Source organism: Diabrotica virgifera, chromosome 1 (assembly GCF_917563875.1).
Source record: "Diabrotica virgifera virgifera chromosome 1, PGI_DIABVI_V3a".
Lineage (NCBI taxonomy): Eukaryota > Metazoa > Arthropoda > Insecta > Coleoptera > Chrysomelidae > Diabrotica > Diabrotica virgifera.
The window spans coordinates 297,424,819-297,448,805 of record NC_065443.1 but is presented as its reverse complement, the minus strand read 5'-3'; the positions used below and the strand labels follow the sequence as shown (position 1 = coordinate 297,448,805).

Genomic DNA, 23,987 nt, shown 5'->3' with positions numbered 1-23,987 from the left:
AAAATGCTTAGATGGATGAGTGGAGTAACAAAAAGGGTAAAATTAGGAATGAGTATATAAGGGGAAGTCCAGGGGTGGCACCAATTGATGCCAAAATGAGGGAGCGTAGGTTAAGATGGCTTGATCATGTTCAACGTCGAGACGTTAATCACCCAATACGAAGAATTGCTAAATTGCGGGTTCCTGGAAGAAGTAGAAGAGGAAGACCCAAAGAAGCCTTGTTGAGACGCTTAGGCAGGACATGTCGGTAAAGGAGACTGACGTTGATATGAACCAAGATAGAAACTTATGGAGAAATGCAATTAGGGAAGCCGACCTCAACTAGGGATAATAGCAAAGAGAATGATGATGGTGACAGTTCGGAATGATTCCTCGTCTATTCTATGCCAGTTTTAGCATCATTTCATTGGAATGTTCTTTCTTTCAAAAAATTGTGTGGCAGTAAGAATGTGCCATTTAAGATGTGGTGTTTTCGTTGGCTTGTTGTCTTTTTTTTCAACATACATAATCCATCATTGTCTCGATTTTCAGTTCTTCTCTTATGTAGTTACTCTTACCCTATCCCTTCTAGTGACTTCTTGACCTCTGCGTAGATACCTCAATTCTGCTGCCTGTATAAGGCAGCTTACTTTTTTGTTGTCTATATAGTACCCAGGATTCACATCCGTATGTAAGTACTGGCATTACATACCTTTATTTTCGTATGTTTCGTAAGTTGGTGGGGGAATTTACAACGACTACAGAAAGAAGCAATATGGGAAACGAAGGTGCAGGGGAACAGGAGTAAAGGAAGACCGAGAGAGACATGGAACGAAGTGATTCTTGACAAAAAAGGAGTATCATATATGGAACGAAGCTAAGGCTACGGCACAGGACAGGAAGCAATGGAAGAGATTTGTGCACTGTTAACAGAGCACACGTGATACCTACACCCGAGAGGGTAGAAGGGTCTAAAGATTATATATAATATCGTTAGCTTGTACTACTGAGAACCTTTTCTTCCACATACATACCTGAATTAGTTCTGAACAAGCCTTAGTTAGATCATTGTAAGCATATGGAAGACTCTTTAATACTCCTCCATCCCACCACATCGTTAAGGGCTTCAGACTAAAAAGTATCGGTTTGTGATGGAAGTAGTAGTCGCTGGTGAAATCCCATATCTGTGGCTTGCCCTCTTCTGGTTGGAACAAACCCAGGAACAGGTTTATGGCGTTCTGCTTTTCAGCATCGGAAAAGGTATTGCTATAGTATCTGCTAAGGGTCTGCATGATGTCGTTGCCTTGGGACGTCCATGGTGCTGTCTTTCTGTACGTTTTAATTCGGTGGACTAATTGGGAACCACCATATTGGAGAGCTAGCGTGTCTCCGTGGTCTTCATAAAGAGATTCCAGCATGCGCACGCAGTCGGTGTCGAATTCGAGGTTAGGTGTGTCCAAAATGCCTAGAGCACACAATTGGTAACCTACAAAGACAAAGGAATGATGAATCATTAATATCAAAATCAATTTTTTTATTTAACCTCACAATTTATTTACAATCTGTAAAACAAGTTACAATGAGTAAATGTTGTGACCACTAGTGTAGGTGACTTGGAGAAAATGATTCATTAATCATTTTCTTTACAAACATTTTACATAGATCTAAAATTGTCATAGATCTAATACTTTAATACTTTAATATTGGCTTGATCATTACCCTTTTGATTTCAACCAGACCACTTAACTAACTCTGGTTTTTTGTTATTTGTAGCATTTAATTTTACTTTTACCGTGACCTGAAGATGCTGTGAATATTGTAGACAGCGAAACCGGTCGTCAGTTGTAAAATAAATTGTTTGTGAGAACGTCTCTCTTTTCTTTACTACAACAGTATGGACTCACACATGCAACCCATTCATTTTTTTTTAGATCTAAAATTGTTTGTCTCTGAGAATTACGGCACATATAACTAAAATCGCGATGGTAAATCACTAGGTGTATTTCGTCTAAGTCTTCGTCTGACTGGTTGTCTCATCAGGTTTCTGGCTAGTATATTTGGATGTTGTGTCAGTCTGTCTTCGTATTTCTGTGCGAAGTTAGTAATTTCTTCTTTTACTGTTGCAATTTTTAGATCGCGTCTAATAATATTATTTGCAACATACCATGGGGCATTTGTGATTATTTGAAGAAGCTTCGACTGGAACCTCTCCAAGCTTTCGATATTGGAGTTTGATGCAGTACCCCAAAGTTGGATCCCGTAACTCCATATTGGCTTCAAAATTGCTTTGTAGACCAGTACTTTATTTTTCATCGAAAATGATGATTTGTGACCAATCAGCCAGTAAAGATTGTGTAATTTGAGACCAAGTTGTTTACGCTTCATAAAAATGTGTGATCTCCAGTTTAATCTTTGGTCTAGTTGTATTCCAAGGTATTTGGCTGTTGCTTGCTGTTTTAGTTGGTGGTTGTTTATATATACAGGCGGACAGTAACCTTTACGGTTTGTGAAGGTAATATGAACCGACTTTGTTTCATTTGTTTGAAAACGCCATCGTTTTACCCAAGTTTGCATTTTGTTGAGGCTGATTTGCAGAAGTTGAGAAGCTATCCGTGGATCCTCTTCAAAGATTGAAGGCAACATAGGCCCTGGGGCGCTATTCTTGACCACTCGTAAGTACAAATGTCATTCGCAAGATTGAACGACGCGAACGAAATAGAGTTTTTCGTATTCTTGAGCACTCGCAACAATTGCGAACGTTCCAAACTCGCTACGAGTGCTTGTAACCATTCGCATCGTCTTCGCAAGTGAAGATTGGAACGTTTTATGTTTGTTTTTAAATGGAATTTGGAAATTTTATAATACAGGGTGTAACAAAAATACAGGTCATAAATTTAATCACATATTCTGGGACCAAAAATAGTTCGATTGAACCTAACTTACATAAGTACAAATGTGCACATAAAAAAGTTACAGCCCTTTGAAGATAAAAAATGAAAATCGATTTTTTACAATATATCGAAAACTATTAGAGATTTTCTATTGAAACTGGACATGTGGCATTCTTATGACAGGAGCATCTTAAAGAAAAATAATAGTGAAATTTGGACACCCCATAACAATTTTATGGGGGTTTTGTTCCTTTAAAACCCCCCCCTCCCAAACTTTTGTGTACGTTTCAATTTAATTATTATTGTAGTACCATTAGTTAAACACAGTGTTTTAAAAAGTTTTTTGCCACTCAGTACTTTTTCGAAAAGTCAGTTTATATCGAGATACTTTGAATATTTGTCAAATCCACCACATATTTGTATATGGTTTAGTACGATTATGGATACTTCGTAATAATATGAACATTTATTTATGATTTACATTTTTAGGATATTTTGAACCATATTAAAAAAGAAGCCACATCTCGATAAAAGGTGCCTTATCTAAAAAATACAAAGAGGCAAAAAAGTTTTAAAAACATTGTGTTTAACTAATGGTACCGCAGTAATAGTTTAATTGGAACGTACAAAAACATTTGGGGGGTTTAAAGGAACAAAACACCCCTAAAAATTTTATGTAAACATATTAAAAAAAAAGCCGCAACTCAATAAAAACTGCCTTATCGAAAAAATACAAAGAGGCAAAAAAGTTTTAAAAATATTTAATTCAACTAATAGTACCACAATAATAATTTAATTGGAACGTACACAAAAGTTTGGGGTTTGGGGGGGGGGGGGGGAGTTTAAGGGAACAAAACCCGCATAAATTTTTAATAGGGTGCACAAATTTCACTATAATTTTTCTTTAAAATGTTTCTGCCATAAGAATGCCACATATCCATTTTCAATAAAAACTCTCTAATAGTTTTCGATATATTCGAAAAAATCGATTTTCATTTTGTAACTTCAAAGGGCTGTAACTTTTTATGTGCATATTTGTACTAAGGTAAGTTAGGTTCATTCGAACTATTTTTGGTCCCAGAATATGTGATTTAATTTGTGACCTGTATTTTGTTGCTGTGACTTTTATCTAGAATAATAATAATATTATTGGTACGATGTTATTATATAATTTTATTCATTCATTAATATCTAATACATTTTTTAATTTTTCAGGTAAAGTTAAAGTCATTTTTAAGAAGAAAAATTCTTTTAAGTAAAGGCATTTGAAAATTTTGCACTTAGCAAATTAGGATTTTTTTCATAAATTCCAGCAATAATTTTTTTCTCGTCTGGCATTGGTTGTTCGTTTTGCTTTAACTGATGGAATTTCCAATTTCAAAATACAAATATAAACAATATTTAACTGTGTAACGGCGTGTAACCACGTATAACAAAAACGATAAATAAATAATCTAACCCTAACGTGCTAACCTAACCGAATTCCTACAACAGACAGCAGTGAAGACAGATATTTACAGTGTTGCTAAATGTATCTAGGCGTCAACAATGCGAACGGTCGCCTGTTTCTGCGAACGGTGGTCAAGAATGCCGTTTTTAGAAAATGTTCGCAAATCAATCCTTCGCAACTTACGTATACGCGCTAATTGCGAGTGATGTCGAGAATACCGAGCCTGAACGTAGACGTATATCCTGGCTGGCCAATCTTAGGAAGTGGACAGGTCTAACGTCAACTAATCTATTTCGAGCTTCTGTGAAAAGAATAAGATGGGTCAATGTGGTAGCCAACATTATTAGAAGATTGGCACCTTTGTTAAAAGTTCTATATATTATTATGTATCACTTTGTCAATCAAAGATAGAGTAAAAATTTTAATTTTTTTATTATAACGCGGGCACATAAATTTGATACACCCTGTATATTGATTTGTAACTATTTAGTAGAAGGTAGCTTTTACGCAGTGGGTCTATCCTTAATGAGTTTTTCCCTGAAGACTTACAAGACATTTGTAAATAAAGTGAAGTGAAAAGACAATGTATTTCGGATTATACTTTAAAAAGATTGTTTGTTACGGGAAAGGTAAGATCCACAGGTAGCTGTAATTATTAGTTTTTAGGAAAATAAAGGTAGAGAGATTTGGAATTTTAAGTCTGTTTGTTTAAGCACAAGAATATTTGTCCCCCGATAGGGGCTTCACGACCTTGACGTTGGTTCGGGGGCTTAAGCTGACTGTTCAGATAGGGCCGTAGTCTGGCGCAGGAAGTGGATCAAGTATGTGTGTACGAATGCATGGGATCTCCCTAATAAGGAGCTCTCCGATGAAAGAAGGCATCCCCTATAAACGGGCAAGGCCTAATGCATGGTAAGTATGAAAGGATGTGAAACAACCTCGCCAGACCGGTTCCTGTCACGACTTAGCTCTCTGGAGTATCTGGGAATCTTTCCTAGGTACTCGAGAGACTAGGAATGTATGAACTGCTTCAGCGACCAAGAAGTAGCCCGCCCTAAGTTAACCCACCCATGTCTGGTTGTACCACTCCCCTGGCGTAAATTTAAGTAGAAGACCCTCTGGTCTTCACTGCCACATCTCCATTCTACGGTACTGTTCACATCGCCAATATATAGTCAACCGACCCGATATTATCTACCAGCTGTATCTATCCTACACTCCGAGTACAACCAGAAAATGCTATCCCTCCTTCATCCTTTTTCCCACTAAACCTACACCCCCAACACACAAGGTAAAGGTGTAATTGTACCGTGCCCAGGCCTGCATGGCAGTTGTGTGTCTAAATTGAACTGTCTCAAACGGTCGACTGGGGGAACCAGGCCACACCCCCTTTCATTTAAGGCCTTGTACCGGCACAGGGAGCGCTGCTGGTATGGACAGTTTATTTCTCCCATACTCGTGGGATCAATATGGAACCATGCAAAAATTTAAAAGATTTAACCCTAGGGGTCTCGCAGGAGAACCCAACAAACAATCAAACTTCCACTGAGACTGTTCGGCAGAATCTGGAAGAAAATAATCCCATCACATCGGGTAATAAAAATACTGAGGACGCAATGCGGACTCATTTAAAAGGTGCTGAGGATGAGGTTTCTCGGCCAAAAATATCTGGGGCACAGAGAAGAAAGCTTCGGAAAATGAGAGAACAGGGAATTGACACTTCTAAGGTCAAATTACCTCCTAGACCTCAAAATAAAACTCCTGGAAATGCCGAAATCACACAAGCTGTCAAGCGGACTGTGTCTGATAGAAGCACTCCTGAGGAGAAATTAATAAAAAAGAGCAGAACTGCTGCTGCCTCTTTCAAAAAGCTCAGCAGCAACTACAAAGCAGCTCTTACGGGAATAAAGACGGCAATAATTCCCAAAGAATACCCAGACATATCTGTAACGGAAAAAGACGTTGGGGCAATAAAAGAGGCCCTAATTAAACTTATCGATGAGGTTCCTTGCGCACCTCGTTACGAAGGTAATCGGCTCATGGATGGATACTATGGGTTGATATGTGCTAAAGAGGAGTCCTTTAAGATCACAAAGGATTTCTTGGAAGAAAATACGGAGTGGAAGGTCGTTAAGGCTGAGGAACTCCCAAAATCGAAGCGTGTACTGATGTACCTTCCAGAGACTAAAAATGAGGATCTGAAAGTGCCACTGGCACGAATTGAAAAACAAAATCCTGAACTAAGGACCAGTCGTTGGGCAATTCTGAGTTCCAAACCAGCAACTGACGGAGGACTGCATGTGAGTCTCCGAATTGATAAGGAGTCAGAGGCACAGCTCGAAAGGCTTCAATGGAAGCCTTATTACCTTCTACAGCGAGCAAGTATTATACCGTTGGAAGAGGGTAAAGCAAGACAGGCTGGGAACATTGGGGAACCAAAACCTGCAACGATTACTTCCGAACTGCAGGAGGCCGAAGGGGAATCTATGCAGGTGGAAGAAATTACAAGAGGGCCTGTTAGAGACCCCAAAAATGAATAAACTGCAACATTAAGATCATACAGATCAATTTGCAGCACAAAAAAACAGCTTCGGCACTTTTGTGCCAGGAAGTAGCTGAGAAAAACATTGATATGGTGCTTATTCAAGAACCGTGGATAAATGAAGGTAAGATACGGGGATTAAATGTTAAGGGATGGGAACTAATTTTGGGAGTACCTGACAATAAAATCAGAACTTGTATATTTCGTAGATCTGACCTTAACCTGGTACCAGTTATGGAGCTCTGTACGGGAGACATGACAGCTGCCAGAATTAAACTGAATTGCAATGGGTTGGTTACAGAGTTGATTGTTGCGTCTCTTTACCTTCCTATTGACAGTAAAGAACAACTTCCAGGGACTAACATAGAGAACCTTCTAGAATACACCAATGATAAGCATACAGAACTTATCATTGGAGTCGACTCCAACGCCCACCACATCATTTGGGGAAGCAGAGATACAAACAATAGGGGTAAGTTACTTTTTGAGTACCTTTGCACTACTGAACTTGATCTTCTGAACAGGGGTAATAAGCCCACCTTCAGGACATCAAGAGCAGAATCACTAATCGACCTAAGCCTATGCTCTATGGGGATTGGGAACATAATATCTGACTGGCATGTGTCGGATGCGTTATCCTTATCGGATCATGCATACATATGCTTTGAGATAAACTCAGTCAAACCGGAACCAAGGTTCTATAGAGACCCTAAGGTGACCGATTGGGAATCCTTTAAGAGGGATCATGGAACAAGGGTACGGAATTATCCTAAAAGGCCAAAAAACAATGTTGAGGTTGAGATGGCAGTAGACTGGTTGCAGCATGCAATAGTCGTCTCATATGAGGAAAACTGCCCGTTAAAAGAAAGTCGCCCTCCCAGGCAAGTAACTTGGTGGAATAAGGAGCTGTCTGATCTCAAAAGAGAAACAAGACGGCTCTTCAATAGGGCGAAGAAATCAGGTGATTGGGAAGCATATAAGGCTAAACTGAAAACCTATAATAAGAAAATCCAATCCGCTAAGGAAAGATCCTGGAGAGAATTCTGTGAAAACATTGAAAGTGTACCTGAAAGCGCCAGGGTTAACAGAATCCTCAAAAGAGATAACATTAACAAACCCAAGTCAATGAAATTGCCCAATGGGAAGTATACGGACACAGAGAAGGAGGCTGTAGAGCATCTTTTAAGTGTTCACTTTCCAGGGTCGACGCAATTGACTGCTAATAACAATCATCAAGCAAACAATAGCCCAACCAAAAGGGACTGGCTGACCTCTGACGAGATCTTTGGTTCTCACAAGGTCAGATGGGCTATTGAAACTTTTGAACCTTATAAAACTGCGGGACCGGATGGTATATTTCCTAAGCTTCTCCAGGAGGGTCTGGAAATAATCATGGGTCCCCTGATCACAATATTTAGAGCTAGCCATGCTCTGGGATACATTCCCAAAGCTTGGAGAAGGGCAAGGGTGGCGTTTATTCCCAAACCAGGAAAAACAGATTACACCTTAGCAAAATCCTACAGGCCTATAAGTCTGACCTCATTCATGTTAAAAACCATGGAAAAAATCTTGAACGAACACATCAAGAAAAACAATTTAAATGAAAATCCACTGCACCAACGGCAATGGGCGTATCAGGCAGGGAAATCAGGTGAAGCCGCCCTGCACAATCTAGTGTCGGAACTCGAAAGGAGTCTGCATCAGAAAGAAGTCGCCCTTGCTGCATTTTTAGATATAGAAGGTGCATTTGATAATACCTCAATGGAGTCTATACAAAGCGCACTGGTGAGGAAGAAAATCAACAACACAACATGCAAGTGGATTATTCAGATGCTTCAGAGCAGAATAATATCCACAGATACGCATGAAGATACCATAAATCTGAGGGCAACTAAGGGATGCCCTCAAGGCGGTGTATTGTCACCGTCATTATGGAACATAGTTGTCGATGATCTGATTCATGGGCTAAGCGCCCAAGGAATCTGGGTCCAGGGTTTCGCAGATGATATCGTGATAGTAACTAGGGGAAAATTTCCCAGCACTGTTGCGTATCAGATGCGATATGCCCTTCACTACATAGAGAACTGGTGTCTGAAAGAGAACCTCTCCGTGAACCCTTCTAAAACTAAACTGGTAGCCTTTACAAATAAGAGGAAGCTTACTGGACTGAGTGAGCTGAAATTATTTGGAGAGGTACTGGAAAGAACCAATGAGGTTAAGTATCTAGGGGTAACCCTAAATTCGAAACTCAATTGGAATACTCATATTACCAATATAACCAATAGGGCTAAGCGACTCTTCTGGAACTGCAGACGAGTTGTAGGTAAAACCTGGGGATTGAAACCAAAGGTGATATGTTGGTTGTACACATCAGTGATACGACCGACAGTTACTTATGGGTCAGTACTCTGGTGGAGAAAGACGGCTTTGCAATCTTGTGTGACCACTCTCACCACCCTACAAAGACAAGCGCTTCTAAATATAACAGGAGCCTTGAATAGTACAGGAACGGCTTCATTAGAGGCTATCACAGGTCTCCCTCCGCTGGAATTGTATATTTCGGCGGTAGCCTTTATGACCATCCTGAGGCTCAAAGCAAACAATACTTGGAGGCCAAATTATGTATTGAATAGCCACACAAACATTACTGGGACTATACTTGAGGAATACATCTTTATGATGAACTTAGATATGATGACACCAGAACTAATCTTCACTGAGAAGATTAACACAATTATACCATCTAGAGAACAAAAAGTCCCAAACATTAATGGAGACTTAATATGGTTCACTGATGGATCTAAAACTGCCCATGGTACTGGATCAGGAGTCTTTGGGCAAACATGTAACTATAATAAATCTTACAGCCTAGGTCAACATACAACGGTGTTCCAGGCTGAAGTTTTTGCTTTGGTGGCCTGCATTGATGAAATAATTGATGAGGACCCTAAAGCTAAGAGAATCAACATTTACACAGATAGCCAATCGGCTATTCTGGCTGTAAAGAACCCTCTCACCAAATCAAAACTGGTGAGAAACTGCAAAGCTCTCCTCAATAACCTGGCAAAAGACAACAAAGTGTCTTTAATATGGGTGCCGGGTCATGAAGGGGTGCATGGGAACGAACGAGCAGATATGTTAGCGAAACAAGGCTCGAGAAAAACTTTTGAAGGCCCAGAACCTTTCTGTGGCATCACTAAAGATGCTATGAAAAACGAGGTTCAGAAATGGCTGATAAAGAATCATCAAAATAAATGGAGAACCACTCAAGGGCAAATCCAGACTAAAAAAATAATCAAGAATATTGATAAAAAACTCTCGAACAGTTTGATGAACCTCAATAAATGAGAGATCAAAACGGTCACTGAAATGGTGACTGGACATTGTCGTTTAAGAAATCACCTATACAAACTAGGTAAGGTGAATGAACCATGGTGCAGAAAGTGCGAAATGGAAGAAGAAACTGCCATACACATACTATGCTATTGCAGTGTGCTAGATGATGTAAGGCAGAACTTCACTGGTCAAATGAGGTTTGAACCAGAAGAGATCTTAAAACTACCAATAAGAAAACTGTTGGCCTTCGTTGAGGCCACAGGACTTATTAAAGTTTAAGGAGAAGAACAGGGTTTGGTACAAAGGTCTTATGACCAAGTGCCAGAGACTAACGAGTCTCGCCTGAGTTAAGAAGAAGAAGAAGAAGAAGAAGAATATTTGTATAATTTCCGGAAAGTGATTAGGATGAGTAGAGGTATTGTTTGAAAGAATGCCTGGTTTTTTCGAATGAAAAAGAGGAATGTGTAAAGAGAAATGTTTCTGATTGGCTTGGCAATTTGGAATGGGGAAAGAGAAGTTTGAATGTTGAGACAGTTTGGAAAAGAAAGATTATTGTGTGGCCGGCATCCGAGAAGGGCAGTCGAAAGTTTTCGCGGATAGTTCAGAAACAAGTACTAGTGTTTGTTTGATAGTGGAGAGTAGCTGAAAAGTGGAACGCGGGACAAATCAAATTGAGAAGAAAAACCTCTTTGATTCTGTAAAGTCCAACAGAGTAAGTTACAAGAACTATAGTTATTAAAATTATTTGTGACACCAAGTAAAAAAGATACTTGAGTCTCAGATTATTATTGAGAGAAAGAGAGGAGAGAGTTTTGGAGTTTATTGAACGAGTACTGGTCAAAAGAGGCCTGGCTTGTGTTTTGGAGAAATAGTTGCTGGTATTCTGCTGGATTGATGCTGAGAACGGAGAGGGCTTTGATTGGTAGCCTAACATAATCAACAAGGAAGAGCTGTTTAAGTCAAGAGGAGACATCATTGTGTGTGAATCAAAAGGTCAGTCAATAACTTATGTGATAAATGTTCTTTATAATCAGAAGTTAAAATTTTTGCGTAAAATCATATGAATTAAGATTCCAACATTTCAAAAATTTAATAGGAAGTATAAGTAGTTTTGCAAATACCTAAATTTGTTTGTTTTATTTTATTTTATTAATGGTATCAGGAACAAAGCGATAAATATTTGTTTGAATTAGATTAATTATATGGTAAAAAATTTCATTTGGACAATTATGTCCATAGGATTTAATTGATAGACTTTCAGAGCATTGCTTTTGATAATAAAGGTATTTGTATGTGCTTATTTATGGTTTTTCTATTTATTTCCTTTTCCTATTTCATCCCGATAAGGATCAACTAAGAGATACTGAAGCCACGAGAAAGGATAAGTATAAGCTAAGATAATTTAGTTATTTTTATGACAAAAAGGCACCCTGAGATTTTTTCTTAATTTTTTTTTTATGTATGATTTGAGTCAATTCAATAATTAATTAAATAAATACTAATTAATATAAAAGTAATAAAAAGCAGATCATAACAATATCTACATTTTTTTGAGAAATTTATAGTAAAATAGCATACCTAAAACACACTTTCCAATAGCAAACTGAGCAGTATTGGTCCTATCCAGGCAATCCACGCAATTGGTCCTAATGATCCCAGTCTGCAAGCTACCAAAATCATTCTTATATTGTCCTACCACCGTATTTCCCTTCTGGTTATAAAATTTAGGCTTGTTGTGGAATATCCCCACTTTCATGACAGCATTCTTAGCGATTTCAGCGAGATGTCCCATCACGTTTCCGTTGGCTTTGGTTTTCCTCGCCATATCAAAGTGCTGGTAGATGATCTGGTGTTCTACCGGGAGGAACTGGTTGAGATACTTTATGGCGGAGCTTAGCTCGTCGCTGAGCAGACGTTCTTGCTTTTTGCGTTCGTGTTGTTTGACTAGGTTGAGTATTATGATGGGAGCACCATACCTCTTTAGAAGTTCGTTAAAATGAGCGCCTGCTGTTTCTGCGAACGGGTCGTAGAAGTCTATGGTTATAGCCGGTTTGGCGACCATCTTTCCCATCTCCTGTTTCCAGTGTCCTAAAAAAAGTAACACACCAAAATATGTGAGTCCATAGGTCATAACGATCAGAAGGCAGGAAAATCATAAAGATAAAAAAAAGAAGATCTATGGAGATCTAAGAAGAAACAAAATACCTTGGGGTTTATTTTGATCATAGGCTTACATGAAATACTCACATTCTAAAAACCACACAAAAAGCTACTATGTCCTTGGGCAGATGTAGAAGAATGTGTGGTAAGAATTGGGGGGCTTAACCCCAAAATGACTCTACACAAGGGTTATTAGACCCATGATAACCTATGGCTCGGTGACGTGGTGGACAAAGACGCAGCAAGTGGGAGCAATAAGGCTGCTAGGTAATACACAAAGGCTAGCATGCCTGTGTATTAGGGGGGCCATAAAAACCACTCCTACAGAAGCGCTGGAAGTCCTGCTGAATCTACCACCACTTCATATCTTTGTGCAGGGCGAAGCCAGATCAGTGATGCACAGATTAATCCATGGTTAGCCACATATAAGCCAGGTGCGTGGTGTTGACAATAGAAAGCTAATCGAGGAGCTAAAAGCCGATATTGTGATGGGGCAGCCTATCGATGCAACAGCAACGAGATATAGCTTTGACAATAAGTTCAAAATTAATATACCATGCAGGAAAGACTGGAAGGAAGGTGTACCCATACAGACTGTGGCTACCTGGTACACTGATGGCTCAAAAACATCGGAAGGTGTGGGAGCCGGCATAGTAGGGATAAATCAAGGAATTCAGTTCCCGGTTAGTCTATCAAAGGATGTCACAGTTTTCCAGGATTAAATAACGGCAATCCATCACTGCGTGGAAGAAATAGAAAGGCAGAAAAGAACGTTCCGTTCAGTTGCCATCTTCACAGATAGTCAGGCAGCGCTTAAGGCACTCAATTCTGTAGAGGTCAATTCTAAGCTAGTATGGGATTGTGTGTGTGCCCTAAATAAACTAGAAGATCGTAGCAAGGTTACGGTAGCCTGGATATCGAGGCACGAGGGTCATAAGGGCAATGAAAAAGCAGATGAAATGGCCAAACAAGGTTCATCAATGCCATTCGTTGGACCGGAACCCTTCCGCGGCGTTGGAAAGGCAGTTACAAGAACGGCTACAAGAAAGTGGGTAGCACACAAATCTTTGGAATGGTATAAGCAAAGACAGGAAAACAGCCAAAGCCATAGTAGGTGTGCTAACAGGGCATTGTAAGCTGAATAGGCACTTAAAGCTGATGGGATTGGCAGATGATGACCTCTGCAGATTCTGTCACCTGGAAGAAGAAACAGCAGAGCACATTTTATGTCAGTGTGACAGTCTGGCAAATGTGCGGTTCGTTGCATTAGGAGAACAAAATCCAATGGCAAATAGCTACATGAAAGGTTCAGTCTCGAAGCTATTAGACTTTTTAAAAAAAGTCAGGCTAGAGAATGTTATCTAGGACTAGAGGACCACAATAAATCTGAAAAGGTCGCAGTGGAATAGGCCAGAAGGCCACCTCTCTAAATCTATCTATCTATCTAAGAAGAAGAACGGTACTATGAAAATTGAAGAGATGAATGCAGACCCAATGGTTAGACATGCAGAAAAACCCTTTAAAAAATACTTCTAACAGCATGTTTCAATTAATTAGAAAACTAATTAAAACCTCTCCCAGATTGTGGGTTTCTTTCATTACTCAAAAAACTTATAAATGGATATCGGCGGTCATTTCGTCAACAAAGTAAGAAATGAATTGAACTCGTAGTGTTTGGCTATTTATAGCTTTAGCAAACCTAATTAATATTCAAATTGTTATATGAACATCCCTAAGGGGTACTTGAAAGGAAGGATTGCAGCTGCAATAATTTCAGGAGCCCAGACATTTTTAATTATGGGGAAGATTTAAAAATAGTGCAGTAAAACTGTCTATATACATATTAGAAAGAAAAGTGGCTATCGATACACATTTTTCTAACTAAACTAAACATGCGCAAGTTAACGATAGAAAACTCAAGAGCTCTGTTGTTTAGAACACAAACAATATAAACAAAAAAATAAACTGATCAGAAAGTGATAACTTACCAGGAATTGAACCCCTCATCTGTACAAAGGAAGTAAAATGACTCTTGTTAAAATACGATATACTACAGTCATGGACCATCTGCTCCGTTTCCACTTCATTGGCTACATCGCCTTGAAAATTTGCACCTCGTTTTAAAAACCTAGTACCAGCATATCTGCATGACCTCCTAGCTATCAGTGTGACATAAATAGAGCGCCCAAATACGTTTATATTAGATTGGTCGATGAAACCATGAATTATATAAAGAACCCAGTCAGGATGGAGCTCAGCTTTTACAGCATCACTAGAAAATGAAACAACGCTAAAAACTGCACATTTTACAAGCTTCAACAAATAGGCGAGCGGCAGCAATTCCTAAAATTACGTTATACCGACCACGAAAATCGTTTGTGAGGTCGCTGAATCCGAATATGAAGTTTATTTTTATCTAGAATTGGTGGAACATGTTCAAAAATCAAATTTTATGCAAAAATGCGAAAAATAAATTTTGATGATTTTTCAAATTTACCTCGCTGTATCTTTGGTCGCTGTAAATATTTCCTTTTGAAAATTGTACTGTGTCATCTTTAAAGTATTTAGATAACAACGAGCTATTTGTTAATTTTTAAACGTTTTGTCGCGAGATTTCGTTAGCTTCATGTTTAATTTAAAAAGTTGAGTGACAAACTTTTTAGTTTATAATTTTAGCAAACACAGGAATAAAATATAATTCATGAAGAAGTTTCCTGAAGAACTTTAAGTCCAAATATGCAATAGGAAAAAAGTTATGTGACTTTATTTCTGACCAAAAACTCTTATTTCTTGAGATACTGTGTGGTGTGATGACCACGGTGTGGTGAATAGCTAATGTTGGTCATACTGTATGTTTTTGATGGTGCTGAAAACGAAAACTAGGTTTATTTTGAATTTAACCCGCTACAACTCTGTTCCATTTTAATATTTTTTCTGAAATTTTTATAGTATATATTTCTTACCTTTCTGAAGACAATGGTACCTGTTTCAATCTTTCTGTCTTATTATAATAAAAGTTATGAATTTTTAAAAGGTGCAGATTTCTGTTTAATCGCAAAAGTTAAGTGACAAAATTTTAAATTTAACTTTTTAATCAAGTTTTTGTTAAAATATGGAGAACGAAGAATAAAATGTTTTATAGAAAAAAAAATGGTGCAATTTTTAATTAAAAAAAAACGTGATTTCGTTTATTTTTAGGGTAAAATTACGATTTTGCCAATGTTTCCCCATGTAAAATTCAAAATAAACCTAATTTTGGTTTTCAGCACCATCAAAAACATATAGTATGACCAAAATTAGCTATTCACCATACCGTGGTCAGTATCTCGAGAAATAAGCGTGTTGTGAAAACAATAGTTAAATTAATTCGCATGTATGTACAAATATCGCTTTTAAATTTGTTGGGACAATCTGTACCATTTGCTAGTAAGATTTAAGAATTTTGTTTTTAAGTGTTGTGTTGGGCACAAAAGATAAAACGGACACATATGGTTGCTGTTTAGCGTCTTCGGTGGTCGCAAGGGTAGAAACATGTGTGGATGGATACGCTCTTCTTTAAGTGACATTCTTACCCTTAGCGAACTAACAAAATATTATGCAGTTTTAGAATAAAAACTGAGCAGTACCTTTTAGTTCTCAGCGGTGAACACTTCTGTTCGCGTGTGCTCCTCTTTTCGCCGTGAAGATACGTTACGCTTTCCTCAATAATTAGGTTAAATACTCTTTCTCTTTCGCTATTAAGACAATTTATTGTTAGTTCCGCATATTTGTTAAACTCGTTGTTGTTAATAAATGTTTTGTTCGCTTAACACTTTTATTTCTCGTTTGCACAATCCTTCATATCGTGTTTATTAGTAACTATAAAACCAGACCAGATAACTCTTAGAACCAGTTGCCCTAAAAGTTCACTAGTTTGTTAATATCGAAGGACTCTCTGCTCTGAGACATATGCGTGTGGTCCTAAAATATTCACCTATGTCCAATTAGGCAAAAGGTAATAATTAAACCCTTTTCGCCATTGTTGGGGTGAGATTCAATAAAAACTCACACCAAAGCGTTTTTTTTGGGGGGGGGGAGTACCACTCGTCTGTAAAGTCACATACCTTTTTCGCTATTGCATATTTGACTTGAAATTTTCCAGAAAACTTCTTCATGAATTATATTTTATTGCTGTGTTAGTTAAAATTATAAACTAATAAGTTTGTCACTGAACTTTTTTAAGTAAACATGAAACTAACGAAATCTGACGACGAAATGTTTAAAAATTAACAACTCCTCTTTTAATTTGTTTAAATATTGTGGACAAAGCTCGTTGACATTAAAGATGACACAGTAAAATGTTCAAAAAGAAAAATATACAGCGACCAAAGATACAGCGAGCTAAATATGAAAAATCATCAAAATTTATTTCTCACATTTTTGCATAAAATTTGATTTTTGTATATGTTTCACCAATTCTAGATAAAAATAAACTTCATACTCGAATTCAGCGACCTCGAAAATATAAAGAATGACCAAAATTTGCCATGCACCTATCATGGTCGCTTTTTCGATTTTTAAGCCTCAAATTAGGAGTGTGCCGCTCGTCTAAAAGTCCTACCTTAGTAAATGCATATTCCATACAAACTTATTATGAGGTTGTGTTCTGACTCCGTAATTTTGTGTTTCTCCATTATCTGAGCTGGATGAGTTGGATATTATAGAAGAGGAGAGATTGTCAGTGCTCTTTTCACTCAAATTAAATTCTTTTTCCTCTGACTCGCTGGTTGCTACAAATCTTTTAGGGTTTGTGAGGTTGTGTTGGAGGGTGTGGGTCAGATCGTAACTATAACTACAAAACAAAATAGTATTAGAGTTATGCATGCCAAAATATACGGGCCATTCCATTTCAAATCACTCAATTTTGGAGCAAAAAAATTTTGGACCTCCGATTTGTCTGAAAATTGGTATATAGCTTCTACGGGACGTAAAAATAAGATATTTAAGGTCAAAAAATTTTGTTGTTTTTTTCTCAAAATGTTTTTTTATGCGATTTTACAGTGATTTGGTGTTTATTTATACAAATTTGCATTTTCTATCGTAAAGTATCAATGGAAAACATAATATTTTAATAGAAGGGACTCAAAAATGTCATTATATGGCATTATAACAAGTTACTTTGATTCAAAACAAGCTTTTGATCAAATTTTATAGTGTAGAAAACGTTAAAATACCGTTTTTTACATTTTTCTCCATTCCCAAAATACATCATAATCGATTTGGCTGAAAATTTGCCCACAGATAGACAAAACATAGGACTTTAACTGGTGAGAAGGATTTGAATTATATTACAATACCAAAAAAGTTACATGCAATATTATAGTCAAAAATATAGGCGTCTACTGTAAGTACAATTAACTAGAAAATATCGACCTCACGACAAAAATTGTTAAAAAGAAATTGTAATAATTGTACATACGATTTATTTGGAACAATTTCAGTTCCTACCATTTTTGTCGAAAATTTAAAAATGGCGGAGATATTGAGCAAAACAGGTTCTCCTTTAAAATCAAGATGGCTGCTAACGTAACGAAGGAATTCATTCGTCATTTTAAATTTAGGCTACTATTGACTCCCCTAAATATCAGAAAAATAAAATTTTGGGCAGCTCGGCATTCAAGGTCAAATGCTATCCCGACTGGACTAATATATACTTTTGAGTCTGATATTACTGCATGTAACTTTTTTGGTATTGTAATATAATTCAAATCCTTCTAATCACTTAAAGTCCTATGTTTTGGCTATCTGTGGGCAAATTTTCAGCCAAATCGATGATAATGTATTTTAGGAATAAAGGAAAAGGCAAAAAACGGTATTTTAACGTTTTTTACACTATAAAATTTGATCAAAAACTTGTTTTGATTAAAAAAAAACTTGTTATAATGCCATATAATGACATTTTTGAGTCCTTTCTATTAAAATATTATGTTTTTCATCGATACTTAAGGACAGAAAATGCAAATTTGTTTAAATAAACACCAAATCACTGTAAAATCGCATAAAATAACATTTTGAGAAAAAAAGAAGAAGATTTTTTGACCTTAAATATCTTATTTTTACGTCCCGCAGAAGCTATATACCAATTTTCAGACAAATCGGAGATCCAAAATTTTTTGCCTGAGTGATTTGACATGGAATGTACCATACACATAATATGTCCAAAAGTTTGGAATATTAAAATATTTCATCTTTTTATTGATTTTTATATATAAACTCTTCTGAATAGTTAAACATCATTATGCTTCAATGCTCATCAATACTAAATAAATCTCAAAACCAGATAAACGATATGCAAAAAAATGATTTAATCTCTTGGGGTGAAAAACTTACAATGTTCAACTTATATTTAAAAATAAATTGGTATAGATAAAAATAAATTTTAATAAAACTAATAATCAGTACCTCCTTCATTGGCCTGTATGCATGCCTGTAGGCGATTTGGCGTGCTGCCGATTAACTGGTCGAGCTGGGCTTGCGGAATTCTCTCCCATTCTTCACGAGCGGCATCTTTTAGTTCTCGAAGTGCAATAGGGGGATTGTTTCGCTTCTTGATGCGTGTTTTTAAAATGTCCCAAGTATGTTGAATTACGTTCATGTCGAGGGAATTCGAAGGCCACGGTAATGTAGATATACCTTCTTCTTCCAGAAAATTTTGTACTGCTGCTGTTCGATAGAGAGGTGCGTTGTCATGCACAAACACAAAAATTCATCACCTACTGCCCCTCAGAATAGACGCACGACAGGATTTAAAACTTCCGCGATGTACAAAGCACCAGTGACTCTTCTCTCCAGAACCAGCAGTGGCGTCCATGTACCACTCATAATACCACCCCAGATCATAATACTGCCACCTTCAAATGGGGCACGCGGTTGGGCTGTTTCTAGTTAGGACCATGATGCAGTGGCGGACGGTCAGGGTCGGCAGTGCCGACCCGAGTTTATGTCATTTTTTGTATCTATGAAATAAAAAAAACTGTCAGATAATACAGACTAAATTTTATTCATAGTTTTTAAAAGAATTCGACCAATCTGAGCGTTAAATGATTCCTGCGCATAAGATACTTTTCTCAAAAAATGAATGATCCGAGCCATTCATCTGACTGTTCGGCTAGCCGACCCCAGATCATCCGTAGCTTGACGATTTACACGTAAAACTCAACAAAAAATGCAAGTCGATGAGCAACCAAACATACATTTCTCCGTAGGCAAAGTAGGTATTAAGCGGCAGGTACGGCTCATTTCAATCTGCCGGTTTCATTTGGAAGCATCGGTAGAAATTGTAAAAAATAATCACGCCGTTTTACGTCGTTTAATTGATATTGTAATTTTTTTAAGTTGTCAGGAATTATCATTTATTTATAGATATATAATATCGTATAATCGTTATATCATATAATTATAGATGAGTAACTAATAAAATTGTTTAAGAAATACGATTTGGATTTTCTAATTTACTTTTTGATTCTAAGATATTTAGCGGTATGTCTAAAACAGTACAGAATGAACTAATATAATCAATTAGTTACATTTTGAATAACATTATTGGATCTGAGATTCAGAAAACCATTTGCATTTCGCTAGAAGTAGATGAAACTTCTGATTATCATGTCATTTACAATAATTATCAACTGTTGTCCGATACGCGTTACGTGGTAATAATTATGAGAAGTTTTTAGGTTTTACAGACGTGAGTAAAAGCAATAAGGCAGAATATGTTTTTGGTGTTTTAAATAACAGATTAAAATTTTTTGCTATCAAAAATAAATTGGTAGGGCAAACTAGGGCAAACTTATGCCGGCGCTGCCGTGATGTCTGTTGAATTGAACGGTCTCCAGGCAAAAGTTAAAGCTATTGCACCACAAGCTTTATTTACTCACTTTCATGGGAATAGAATGAATTTAGTTTTGCAGGATAGATACGTGTAAAAAAATTAAAGAATATCGTCTTTTCTTGCCAGTTTAGCTCGCCCAAACGGACTACTGTTTTAGAACAATTTGTTTCGAAAAAAAAATGCAAACAGTTTGTCAGACGCGATGAAATTTTAAACTTAGTTTCCACTGTAGCAGATTTTCGTGAACAGCTTTTGGAAGTTTTTTTAATTTATTATCGAATGCGACGATTTTGAAAGTTGTGATGTGATATCTTGATCCGTGAAGCAATCGGTTTGAGAACTTTATTAAATGATTACTCTTTTAATATTCTTTTAAATATTTTTAAGAAAGTGTTTGCCCGAACCGATTTGATATTCATTGTTGTTCAAAATCAGTCAACTGGCATTATTTATTCCAAAGATAGAATAAGAAAACTGGTGCGAAATCTCAAAGATTTTCGAATGATAGTAGTTTTCAATATATACGCAGTGACGTTTTGGGTTCGCTTGATATTTCCGAACCACCCCAAAAAATACACAGGCATGATACATATCTCGAAAAACGAGTATATTTTGAAATTTTGGATACCTACTATGTATTATGCGAATAGATACTCGTTTTTCGAATTTTGAAGATTTGAAAATTTTTGACCTCTTTGACGACTCAAAATTTAAAAGTTACCTTCGCCAAAGAATTTTCAAGATATTTATTATTACAAATTACTTAAAAATTACGCTGATTCAAATATTTTCCGAAAGTTAGATAAGTTACAAAATATGTGTAATTTTATATAGTAAGTACTGCAATTCGTTACAACAAACTGATCATCAATTCTCTTATTATCGCCAACTTCTGCTTTAAATGAACGGGATTTCTCTTGTCTCAAAAGAATCAAAACATATTGTCAAAACACCATGAAATAAGAGAGAATGTCAAGTAAACCAAACAAAAAAATCTCCTATGATGATTTAAGCCTTTTAAGTAGATGGTATACCTATATGAGGAGACAAAAAGACCTTGCCGACCCTGTCTCTAAGGCCACGAGCCGCCACTGCCATGATGCACTATTTCTGAAGTCCATTGCAATCTTACTATTTTGTGTTGGTAGGTTAATTTAGGAACATGTAAGGGTCTTCTACGATACAAATTTACCGCATTTAGTCTGTGTGTTATTGTTTGCCGTGAAATATTCAGTCCTTGAAGCCTAACAATTTCTCTGGATATACCACTTGTAGATTCCAGACGATTTCTTCGGGCTATCAATGTTATCTGTCGGTCTTGTGCTGCTGTTGTACATCGACTTCTATCACTTCTGGGGCGATCCTTCACGTCGTTTGTATTTTCAATTTTTTTTAATTGTCGATACAGCACTCTGAGTAACATCAACAATATTCGCGATATCACTTTGACTAAAGCCCTGTTGTAACAGAGCAATTACTCTAGATCTGTGAAATTGAGATATCACGTTTCTATGCATTTTTAAAGGGCCCAATTCAAATTTAAACAAAGACTGAAATAATGTGTAAATACGCTAATCAGTTGAATGTGACCAAAATGGTACAAAAACCATTCAAATTTTTTATCAGTTTTATTTAAAAACGCTCTAGAATGAATATCAACAACAGTTTTGAAACCACCATAGGCGTAGATTTATTATTTGTACGTATTCCAAACTTTTGGACATATGTGTGTAGTACAGAAATAGAACAAAATTAAAATAATCTGTTACCTGTAGTAAAAATTACTAGCTAAATCAATATTCTGAAACATCTTCACGTAACGAGATTCATCAGAATGTACTACTCTCACAGATTCATGTGGAATATAAACCATTGTTGTATCTTCAATTTTATATATTGTGTAATGTCCAATGAGTGCCACTCTTCTTCTTTTGGTTATTAGAATGATATAATATCCCTCGAGAAACTTTATGAATCCTATAAAAGAGCCAAAATAGTAAAACAATTGTAAAAAAGGGGAACAGCAGTAGCAAAAACAAGAGAACAAAGTGTTACAAAAAGCATCTGTATATTTGTATGTCTAAGGAAATAAACATATCTAGAAAAATTAAATTGACTGTCTACAAAACACTAATAAGACCAGTGCTAACATATGGTTCAGAAACTTGGTCACTTATACAGAATGACCAAGAACTGCTCAAACGTTTTGAGCGAAAAATCCTAAGACGAATATATGGAGGCATAAAAGAACAAGGTTTGTGGCGCAGGCGTTACAATGAGTTGTATAGAAGTTTTGGAGAACCTGACGTTGTAAAATTCATTAAGGTAGCAAGCCTTAGATGGATAGGTCATGTAATCAGACGAGAGAAAGATGCCATAGTCATAAAAGCTTTTTACCGAAGAGGGCCGATAGGACAACGAGTAAGAGGAAGACCGAGAAATTACAAACTGTATTAGTCACCCTTAAAAGGTATAAACTCACCATTATCACAATTTTAAAAATTTTTCTTCGACTTCTCAAAAACAAACAATGTGGTGCTAACAACGTTATTCGGCGGACCCATTCAATTAACATCTACCATTGAATAACATTTGTTTCATTGACTTATTTGGATGCCTCAGAAGTCAAACAGTGTCAGTCAAGTTCTCCCTAAAAATGATTTACTGAGATGTAACACATATAAAATAATCAAATGTTTCAGTTGTCCATGCCGCGTAAGCCACTACTTTAATCTTATGATTGTATATATTAATAATATAGGAATGCAAAGTTCGCAGATAGTGTGCTACTTTTTTTATACACAAAATGGCGCCCGAAAATCGTGTTTGTTGTTCCAAATTTTTCCCTATACCTCCAAAGATTTTAACTTTACAACAAAAACACCCAAATAAAAATTCACCGCAATTAAATTCTGCATAGAGACGTGTTTTCCCGATTTACTTCGATACAAATTTTCCACGGAAAATGCGGGTTTTTTCAACAAAATCTTTAATTTTTAACTAAAATTTCAGATAAGTTATTGCTTATCAATAATTAAATAACTTGGTAATATAAAAACTCTTTTCGTATAGATTACAATTCCAGAAGCTGATGGAAATTGAATGAACAGTTTAGCAACAATTGAATTGTTAATTAAAAATTTACGGTCACTATAACAACCACAATAATTATGATACATAAGAATAACTATGATCTTTGTAAAAAAAAACACTGTACCTATCTAATGTAATTTACAGACTTGAAATTGGACTATTTAAGAGGCCTCAGGAATATTTTAAAATTATAAATAATTTTTTGGCTTATAAACAAATAGAATATCTCGGGAAATATTAAATTAAATTAAATCATGATAACGGTATTGGATAAAAAGGGGCTGGACGCTTATTTTAAAAGAAAAAACGTTTAATTGCGATGAGTGGTTCCTGAGATACAACCGGTCAAAGTTGACCGGCATTTACGGCAAAGATCATAATTTTTGAACCATCACCTTTTTATTTTTGTCCTCTTTCTCCACACCAATTTTCATATCTTTAAAATACGCATAACATATATTATTATAATAAAAACTATCGATATTACGAGTGAAAATTGCCAAAAATAGCAAAATGTCAATCAAAAATTAGGTTGGAGAAAATTTAATCTCAAAGTTCAAAATCGGTATACGTTAAAAAAATGCATTTTCTCAGCTTCCCATGGAGCAATTTTCTTCATTCTTTTTTTGATCCTAAGTAACTCGAGTAGAGCCATCTAATTAACGC

General features: G+C 36.5%; 1 protein-coding gene across 2 annotated transcripts in view; it reads right to left on the bottom strand.

Moving 5' to 3' along the window:
- The window catches only part of LOC126879156 (polyphosphoinositide phosphatase), a 101,574-nt gene that overhangs the window by 17,608 nt on the left and 59,979 nt on the right, over positions 1-23,987 (bottom strand). For both annotated transcript variants that reach the window (XM_050642152.1, XM_050642151.1), the window contains exons 3-7: positions 21,998-22,205; positions 16,959-17,189; positions 14,347-14,630; positions 11,777-12,286; positions 1,014-1,465 (exon numbers count right to left, since the gene is read on the bottom strand). In XM_050642152.1, the coding sequence (XP_050498109.1) occupies positions 1,014-1,465; positions 11,777-12,286; positions 14,347-14,630; positions 16,959-17,189; positions 21,998-22,205 (1,685 nt within the window). The remainder of the gene's footprint in view (positions 1-1,013; positions 1,466-11,776; positions 12,287-14,346; positions 14,631-16,958; positions 17,190-21,997; positions 22,206-23,987) is intronic.